The 10,448-nt window shown below is 42.0% G+C and overlaps 1 protein-coding gene across 1 annotated transcript; it reads right to left on the bottom strand.

The window, feature by feature from the left end:
• Positions 1-808: 808 nt before the first annotated feature.
• LOC123475567 lies at positions 809-4,017 on the bottom strand. Its single transcript, XM_045178438.1, has 3 exons — positions 3,326-4,017; positions 954-1,427; positions 809-833 (listed from the first exon to the last, which is right to left on the bottom strand). Exons 1-3 carry the CDS (start codon positions 3,790-3,792, stop codon positions 809-811), a joined length of 966 nt encoding a protein of 321 aa, XP_045034373.1. The 5' UTR covers positions 3,793-4,017.
• Between the last annotated feature and the right edge of the window lie 6,431 nt (positions 4,018-10,448).

The raw sequence follows: 10,448 nt of genomic DNA, 5'->3' as shown, positions 1-10,448 counted from the left end.
TGTATTTGGTACTTTTTTTAAATTAAAATCAAACCCACGTAAAAAAAAACATGTAAAATCAATTCAAAATCAAATCATGTGTAAAAACTCGGTTTCCAAATCAAATCTTTGAAAATATTGCTAAAATCCAAATCATTAAATTTTCTGCTCTTGTCGGAGACAATTTCCAAAAGTTCAGCATAACGTTTAATGAATACAAGCATGTCAAATCATTTTGGTTTAGTCTTGTTTCTTCTTGCCGACAAAATAACCACAGCCGTACTAAACGCAGGTTCAATTATATTAGCAGAAGAACACGGAATTCCCATTATATCTTTTGCAATTGGTGCTAAGGCTGGGAATCTGTGTTGATTAAGTTTCCAGTACTCACACGGACTAAAATCAAGATCAAACTGACCCTTTTCATTTACAATCGAGAGCTCTCTAAAATAGTTATCGAATTCATCGAGTATTTTCGATACACCTCTTGACAAAGTACGAGGGCGAACGAGCACGCTTGCAAGTAAAGGTCGGATAGATTGTCTTGTTCGCTTGTGAATAGGAGTGGCTGATGAATTGTCATTTTTTTACGTCTTCTATCATCTTCACCACCACTGCCAGAGTTTTCTTCAATGCTTTCACCTTCTTCGTTTCCACCTACAATTTTTTAAAATTATGTCACCGTAAAAATAGGCTCACATATATGATCTAATGTAACAAAGGTGTTATTAGCTTATTATCGATTGTCCGATAAAGCAACTTAAGTAGTTCCTTCACAGTCGCAATGACCTCTTCTTCTTCTTCCCCAGCTGCTGTTATCAATGTTCATTTAATTCTTGGGTCCAGCACGGATCCTGCAAACGTCAGGTTTAGAAAAAAAATGGGATTAAAATACGTACGATAATTTACTTCAATGTTATAACAATACAAAAAAAGTGTCCTTTAAAACCCAACTCATTCTTTTAGAGAGGGACCTGCTTAATTCTTCCGCCATGCATTTGCACGAAGTAATGAATTTTGCTTCTTGATTGACTCTTGGATCCAATGAACATTGGTTAACCAAGTCCAGGTAAAATGGAATAACCAACCCTATTGTTTCCGTATCCTTCTGGAAAACGTCAGTCGCAATTTTGAAAGGTTCCAGTAAGGTAACAAATTCCTTTAAACACTTCAGTTGTAAGGATGAAAGGGACCCATGCGCTTTGCATGCATTTAATTTCGATTGAAGTGCCGTGTCAATATCGATGCCGTTAAGGAAGTGTTTCACCATTAAAAACTGCGAATTCCATCTAGTGAGATTCATCATTGGTATTTTGAATCCAACGGAATCTAGCAGAACTTTTGTATCGACGACGCTTCTTCGAACCCCGATTGGCGGAGATATAGGACCGGTCGAAATAGGCCCCGACGAAATAGGCCCGGCAAATAGGACCGGACGAAATAGGACCCTACGAAATAGGCCCACTTTAAAAATATTTTTAAAGCGGTCCTATTTATGTCACGAGCATTAACCATCAGGATAATGCTCGTGACTCCCGCTGCGGCACTGCGAACGGCTTAGAGGAGAATTTTTGGTGAATTTTCCTTTATCCCTACTGATTAGACTCTTCACACACCTTAATTTAAAAAATTGACTATTTGTGCTAAATTTTTACTTTTTCCTGTGTAACTTTGTTCGTGACTTCTTCATCATGTATTGAAAATGTCAAAAAGATTGGTTTATTTAACGGTGCCTTAAAAAATTGGTTTTATAGACACCCTTTCTCGCTTATTTTGTGACGATTTATAGTGAATCGTGAATCGTCAATCGCTGTATTCTTGTGTCGTTTGGAATGTAGGATAATTTAGGCGCGATGTGTAAGTTATGATATTTATGTTGTACGAATAAAGTAACAAAACCCAGAAATATTATGTTATTCATTAAATTAATCAATATGGTACGAATTTTATCATTAAATTGACTTTCTTTATTTTGACTGTTTGACATATCGCATATTTACAGCTTTTATCACAACATTGTATCGTAAAAATGAAATAATGTTAACGCCGAACAAATTTGGCAAATTTTTTTTTTCATCTTCTCCAAGATTATGATGGAAGGTTAATGCTATCAATTTCCTTCTGTATGAGTGTGGGATTCTCTTCTACAGCACTACGTGTAATAGCTTCAAAAGATGGGTCTACATCAACTGCTTCTTCATTTGGTTCTATTTGCACCATTTCTTGAATGTGTGTTGCCCCTTTCTTGGTTGGTTTGAAGCCAGCTTCATTTCTAAATTTTTCTTTACTGGTTCTTGATCTGGAAGGGGTTAGTCCCTTGTAAGTATTTGTTGTGTCGTTAAGTGGCTTTCTTTCAGCTCATGGTTTTCTCTGCACTGTATCTACTGTATGTTGCAAAAAAACATATGTAAGGTTTATGTACAAAAAAGTTATAATAATTAGCAATGGTTATTCTTTCTTACATCGGAAAATCTGTGGATGAGCATCATTTTTAAATTTCCAATTTTGTCATGGAATACATTTTACTTGTCCATCAATGATAAATTAATATTCTTTTATGATGTCTTCTTCTTTAAAGTGAAATTCACACAACCTAGAAGTTTTTTTTAAGTCTGTGCCATTGATAGGAATTTTCTCAGACCAGATTTTCTTTAAAATTTCGTCTTTTGGTACATAAAATAATCTTAATTTTTTGGGATTTGTTACATTAGTAGCAGCACCCAAGGTTTTTTTCCCACGATAATGATTAGGACAACTTTAAATGAAACAATATTCCGGCATCTCTTGTCCTTGGACAACAATTTTAGTTGAACAAATCACGACACATTTGTAAAAACTATTATTCTATTTAAGCTGCTTTGCCATGGTACGGCTGACTAAGACTAAGACCATCACTACTAATAAGACTATTTCATTTGGCGCCTAAATTGTCCTTCTTTCCCAACAACACAAGAATCCAGCATTTCACGCTTAATTATAAATCGTCACAAAATAAGCGAGAAAGGGTGTCTATAAAACCAATTTTCTAAGGCACCGTTAAATAAACCAATCTTTTTGACATTTTCAATACATGATGAAGAAGTCACGAAAAAAATTACACAGGAAAAAGTATAAATTTAGCACAAATAGTCAATTTTTAAAATTAAGGTGTGTGAAGAGTCTAATCAGTAGGGATAAAGGAAAATTCACCAAAAAGCCTCCTCTAAACCGTTCGCAGCGCCGCAGCTGGAGTCACGAGCATTATCCTGATGGCTGTATAGGAGATAGCCGTCTTTCTAATCTTAGTCTGTGGTTACAGTGCGAACAACCTAGAAAAATTAAATAATTATAAGACAGATTGAATGACCACTTTATAAAGACAACAACCTTTCCATTGAGTTCCCAGTCGGAAACGACGCATTCTGACTCTGATAGAATCGCTTCGGCTGTGTGATTTGAGGGCATCTCCTTCATGTTTAAAAAACATGTAAACGGGACGTAGTCAGCAGTAACAGACGAGCATGAGACCCCCATGAACCCAACCATGCTGTTAGATGACCAAAGGTCCAGCATAATGGTCACAACATCACAAGATTTGAGTACAGTTTTCACTACTACAGCAGTTCTTGCGTAGATTGAAGGTATGATGGTATCTCTTATCTTTTCGTAACTCGGAATGTTGTACGTTGGTGCGATAAATGAGAAAATCCTCCAAAATCCATCCCGTGGTAAAACTGTTAAAGGCAAATTGTCCATAACAATCATTTCGGCTAAAAGAATGTCAATTTTCATTTGAGTATCTTTTGGCACTTTTGTTGCAAGGAAATTCTTCATATTGGATGGAATTTGTTTTCCTACTGTTTTTACTTTATTGTACTCTTCCTCATGGCATCTTCTGAAATGTCGCAAGAAATTGGAAAAAGAATCTGAATGGCCGTGATGATATTTTCCATCTTTGCAATGCTAACGCAGCTTGCAGCTAACGTAGCTCTTTTTTTAAAGCCCTTTGCGTCTTCGTAGCCCTAGCTGTTTGCAAAAACAAAAAAGCCAAAGTGACGTCATTTGCATAAGGTCCTCTCGGCTTTCTAAAGACTTTTTCATCGAATTTTTACCCACCCTTCCCATTAAAAAAAAATTCTGGAAAAAATTAGGGACGTTCTTACTATTTATGAGAACGTACACACAAAAAATTGTACCATTTGGGTGAAAATTGTAGCACTGAGAGAACCGCAAAAACGGTGGACGTACACACAAAAAATTGTACCGTTTGGGTGAAAATTGTAGCACTGAGAGAACCGCAAAAACGGCGTTTTTGTATAAGGTTCTCTCAGGCTTCCAAAGACTTCTGGTAGGTACTGTACAGTATGCCAGTTATCCCAACAATGATTTCTCCATAAAGGCCATTCTGTTTTCTCAAAGGCTGGTGTTTTAACAGCGTCTTTGGGTAGCTCTACTACCATGGATCTCACTTGCTCATTATGGACAGCATCTTCTTCCACGGAGGAAATTTCGTTTTCATCAGGATCGTTTTCTCGCTCTTGTTGATGTGATTTCCTAAAACGGTCTTCTTCCTCCTCTTCGTACAATAATTGTTCTTGAATGGTTGGAGCAGTTGCACGACCACGTCCTCTTACTTGCGATCCACCTCTCAACCCACTTCGTGATCCACTTCGTGATCCACCTCGTTATCCACCTCGTGATCCAGCTCGGGATCCACCTCGTGAAGCACTATCCCTGTTGCCACTACCTGGTCCACCCATTTGTTAATACCTAAGAGTTAAACGGAATGAGTATTGTTGCTTCAATTATATTCAAACACTAGCAGGTAACTTACAGAGGCAATTTTACTGTAGAATGTTGAAAGGCCAAGTAGCAAAATAGTAAAGTTGGTTTTTCGACAGCAAAGTCAGCAACCACTGTGAAGGATAAGAAACGTGAGTTCAACAGTTATATCCAAGTAACATGGAAAGAAACTTACATATAAAAAAATTAACAAGCAATAAATCTGAGGGTGCTGGAAGAATGAGCACGATAACCTCACTTAAGAATGCTTGGATGTGCCAAGTAATCTATGACTTTTTCTGAACTTGATGACTAATTGACTATGATGAGCATTGAGCAAAGTACTCAAGTAGACAAATATCAAATAGATCTAAGAATGCAAATATTCAAATAGATCTATAAATTATGTGTGAGATTGAGATGATATGAAACTGAGGTGATTTTGATATTTGAATAGGGAAATGGGCTTCTAAGCTACGTGTGTTACCAAAAGTGTTACCACGTTTGTAACTATAGAAGTGGAATAGTGGAATACTAGAACAGGCCTGTTGGAGAATTTTACTTTTCTTTAGTTAGCTGATGGCTGACTACTAAGCAGGCCCATAAAAATGACCCCAGAAAATGAGTTTAAAAAGGCTTAAAACAGAAAAGCACGCTCTCACTAGCGACATCTGCGAAGAAATTGACTTAACTCTCAATGATTTGGATTTGATTTGGATTTTAGGTAATATTCCAAATCAAATCCAAATTCAAATCACCACATTAAAAATTTTCAAATCCAAATCCAAATCCCCTTGTTTTTTTTCTTACCGTTTCACCAGAGTAATAGAATACTTTATATATTATACATAGTATTCTATTACTCTGGTATATATATATATAGTATTCTATTATATATATAGTATTCTTTTACTCTGGTAAAACTGTAGGAAAAAAAACACAAAAAATTTCTAAGAATTCGGCAACTCTGGTTGATGCCGCAAAAAAGGAATTTCCATAATTTCGTTTTTTAACCTACTCTAAAATCGTTTAATAAAAAGAAAAAAATTTGAAAATTAGGCTACAGGTAGAGCTAACGTAGTTCTTTTTTTAAAGTCCTTTTGCGTCTTCGTAGCCCTAGCTGTTTGCTCAAAAACAAAAGCCAAAGTGACGTCTTTTGCATAAGGTCCTCTCGGCTTTCTAAAGACTTTTTCAACGAATTTTCACCCACCCTTCCCATTAAAATAAAATTCTGGAAAAAATTAGGGACGTTCTCACTATTTATGAGAACGTACACACAAAAAATAGTACTATTTGGGTGAAAATTTTAGCACTGAGAGAACCGCAAAAACGGCGTTTTTGCATAAGGTTCTCTCAGGCTTCCAAAGACTTCTGGTAGGTACTGTAGAATTCTTCAATATTTATTAAATATATCCATTTTTAACAAAGGTGTAAAAGTTGCTGCACGAGAGAGAAGACAAACGTGTTTATAATGAAATAGGCCATGTTGCGAAAGGCACAAATTTTGAAAAATTTTGAATTTCAATCACAAATTTAACATATAAATAATCGCCTAATCTAGATGATGTTGTAGTATCTAGCGCTGACCGCTAGATGCCGTGCCACCTAGAGTGGCATATCCCCGCTATGCAGAGCCCCAATACAGCAGTCTTAAACACACACTTGTCCCTATAACATGGTGTCAGAAGTGTGCTCTCACAACTCGACGGTATTGAGTCGTAACCGCGTGGTCTGTGAGTATTGAGCTGCATCCTTCTTTATCGAACGCATCCTAAGTGTTGTTGAGCTGCATCCGTCTCTGTCTTGTGCATCTTGTTGTCTTGCACCATTTCATTGAAATGTCGTCTTCGTTGAGAGCTCCAGAACCTTTTTCTTTTGGGGCCAGTGATTTGGCGGCCCAGTGGGGTATTTGGCGTAGACAATTTTCGTGGTACTTGGTGGCTACAAATGCCAGCGCTAACGTGGATGAAGAGCAGATGGTAGGCGTCCTCATCACTCTTCTTGGCAGTGAAGGCCTCAAAATTTATTATACTTTTGTGTTCACTCCAGCCACTGATGCCATTAAAATTACCCCAGTGTTGGACAAGTTCACTGCCCATTTTGAGCCCCGACGTAGTGAGGTTTTTGAACGTTTTAAATTCCTGCCTCGTCATCAACTCGCTGGTGAAACTTTTGATTCGTGGTTAATTGATCTCCGCGGTTTAGTAAAGTCGTGTGGCTATGGAACTGGTGTTGATTCGGTCTTACGAGACCAGATAGTGCTCGGTGTGGCTGATCCTTTAGTCCGTGAAAAACTACTGTTTGAAAAAGATTTATTACTCAACACTGCGTGTGACATTGTGCGTGCGTGTGAGTCATCTAAGGCCCAGCTCAGCCAAATCAACACATCGTCGACAGCAGAAGCCGCTCACGCCATTCAGAGTCGACCAGGTAGCCGGAAGTATGAAAAAAACCGGAATCATCATTCAGAGCTCAGAATGAGCAGCAACCGTCAACGAGTCAACGCTCATCCCAGTCGACAGGTTCAATAGATGGCCAGCAGTATTCCAAATGCAACAGTTGCGGTCGTCGGCACAGAAAAAATCAGTGCCGTGTTGCTAATGTTACGTGTTTTAATTGCGGTGTCGTCGGCCATGTATCAAGTTGCTGTCCTGATCCGCCAAAACCCCGCCAGACGTCATCACGTCAAGCACCAAGCCCCGCGGCCAAAGTTCATGCTGTGGAGGAGGAGACGTACTGGATTGGTGATGTCGATCGTGGCGGTACGGTAATAGCCCTCCCGCGGTCAGTTGAAGAAAGTTACTACGTCTCTCATGCCATAACGTCGTCTGGTAATGATTCTGAGTGGCGCCAAGAAGTGACGGTAGATGGCGTTAAAGTTGACTTCAAGCTTGATTCGGGCGCTACGTGCAACATTCTGCCGTATGAGTCGTTTGCTCAGCTGCCCAAAACACGCCGTTGTCTTCGCCCTGGGCCCATTGTTCGCAGCTATCGTTCACAGGATGGCCTCTTGCGAGTGCTAGGATTGCACACAGCCAAAGTGGTTCACAAAGGTGCTTTGTTTGTTATCGACTTTGTCGTGGTTGATGAACCTGGCCAGCCACCCCTTCTAGGACTCCCGTCTTGCGACAAACTAAACTTGATTCGGCGAGTCGATGCTGTTCAGTCGCCAGTTGAAGCTCCACTGCCACCAATCGTCGTGGAATTCATGGACGTCTTCACGGGATTAGGTAAATTACCTGTAGAACACGACATTAGGTTGCTGTCAGGTACTAATCGCGTGGATCCTGTTGTGTGTGCAGCCAGTCGACTTCCATACCGGCTGGAGGGTCGCGTTTTTAAGAAATTGGACGAAATGGTCAACGAAAAGATCCTCACCCCCGTGCAAGAGCCAACTGAGTGGGTCAGCCGCATGATGGTGGTGAAAACCAGACGGTGATGTCCGTATTTGTCTGGACCCATTTGAACTAAACAAAGCGATCCAACGTCAACATTTTGCCGTCCCCACCATTGAACAGCTGTTCAGCAAGCTGGGTAAGGCTCGATATTTTTGCAGCCTTGATGCTGCGTCTGGTTTCTATCAGATTCCTTTGTCTGATGCAGCATCCTATCTGTGCACAATGGCCACTCCGAAAGGCCGTTATCGATTCCTCCGGCTGCCGTTTGGGTTGAAGTCAGCCCCTGAAATTTATCTCCAAGTGATGAACGACTTGTTTGGAGACCTGCCCGGTGTACTAATATACTTTGACGATTTCCTTGTAACGGGTGAAACGGAGGAGGAACTTCTCACCAACCTTCGTCAAGTATTTATACGTTGCCGTCTCCATGACTTGAAGCTTCAGTTAAAGAAGTGCAAATTCTTCCTCCAGGAGCTCCCATGGCTAGGCCATGTCATTGGCCAAGGAACCTTAAAGCCGGACCCTCTTAAAATTTCAGCAATTGTGGAAATGCCTGATCCAACTTGTCCGGCAGATCTCATCCGTCTCCTGGGCATGGTGACATACCTGGACAAGTTCTGCCAAAATCTCGCGGGTCTGACAAGACCCTTACGTGACTTACTCAAAGCAGACGCAGCGTGGGTGTGGGAGGAACCCCAAAAGATGGCCCTCAGTCAGCTGAAAAGTGCCTTGTCGTCTCTTCCAGTGCTAAGATTGTTTGACCACTCGCTGCCCTTGGTCGTGTCAGTTGATGCGTCTCCCGTCGGAATCGGTGCAGTGTTACTTCAAAATAACCAACCGATCGCATACTCGTCAACGTCATTAACCGTTACTCAAAAGCGGTATTTTCAGATTGAAAAGGAGCTGTTGGCGGTCCAGTTTGGGCTCATGCGCTTCCGGCAGTACGTCTATGGCCAAATGGTGGTGGTTGAAACCGATCACAAGCCTTTGGTTGGCCTCCTGGACAAGCCGTTGGTTGGCCTCCTGGACAAGCCCATTGCTTCTTGTTCCCCGAGAATCCAGCGGATGCGTCTACAACTCCAAAGATTTGACTTCAAGCTAGTCTACAAGCCGGGTAAAGAGCTGTTTATTGCCGACACGCTTAGTCGGGCTCCGTCGCCCCCCTTTTTACTGATGACATCACTCAAGACTGTGAGGAGCAGGTTCACGCTGTCCTTGACCTGGTAATTCCTCATGACTCAACTCGCGTCAAGTTTGCTGCAGCAACGACAGCAGATCCAACTCTCTGTCTCCTAAAAGAAGTCCTTCTTCGTGGGTGGCCTGATCACAAGGCCCAGTGTCCGGTGGCCGTAAAACCGTTCTGGCCAGTACGCCACCACTTGTCTGAAGTTGGCGGTCTGCTACTCAATGGCAGCCGTTTGGTTGTCCCAATCTCTCTGCGACAGGAGGTGTTAGCAGGCATTCATGACGGCCATTTCGGAGAAGTGAAGTGCGTTTTGAGAGCAAAGTCAGCCGTTTATTGGCCCGGGTGTGACGAGCAATTTCGTAATATGGTGGCCAGCTGCTCAACCTGCCAGGCTCATCGTCATCGCAATCCAGCCCCGCCACTCCGTCCGGTGCCTCTGCCGGCTCATGCGTTCCAGTGGGTGTCGGCTGATATTTTTCTTCATGATGGAGTTAACTACATCCTGGTGGTCGACGCCTATAGTAAGTGGCCAGCTTGCGTTCCGCTGCGCACGTTGTCGTCTTCGTCCGTCATCGCCGAGATGGAGAGAATTTTTAGCGACTTCGGCGTTCCAGAAATGGTGTTGTCGGACAACGGCTCCCAGTTCGATTGCGCCGAGTTTCGGGCATTTTGTGAAGGCCGTGCCATTCGGTCCGTTACGTCCAGCCCAACGTACGCACAGTCTAACGGGCTGGTGGAACGCCACATCCAAACAGTGAAAAAGACCCTCGTGAAAATGTTTGCTGGTGGCCGGTCCCTGTGGGAAGCCTTGGCGGCGATTAGGTCCACTCCAATATCAGCCGATCTCCCGTCACCGGCAGTGCTACTACAAGGCCGCAACCTTCGTGGCAGCTTGCCATTTTTGCAGAATCGGCTAATTCCGCAGTTTGTACCCGCCAAATTTGTTCACGGGCAGCTGCAACGTCGTCAAGCTACTGCTTGTTTTAATCATGGCGGCCGTCCAGATGTTCGGTTGTCGGCGCTCATTGTGGGTCAACGTGTCAGAGCGTTCATCTCGGGCATATGGTTGCCAGGTGCCGTTGAAGCTGTTTGCAGCGAACCGGACTCCTATGTCGTTCGGTTGG

The sequence above is a fragment of the Daphnia magna genome, linkage group LG8 (assembly GCF_020631705.1).
Source record: "Daphnia magna isolate NIES linkage group LG8, ASM2063170v1.1, whole genome shotgun sequence".
Lineage (NCBI taxonomy): Eukaryota > Metazoa > Arthropoda > Branchiopoda > Diplostraca > Daphniidae > Daphnia > Daphnia magna.
Note: the sequence above shows the minus strand (reverse complement) of the source record. Positions and strands in the feature narration are given on the sequence as shown.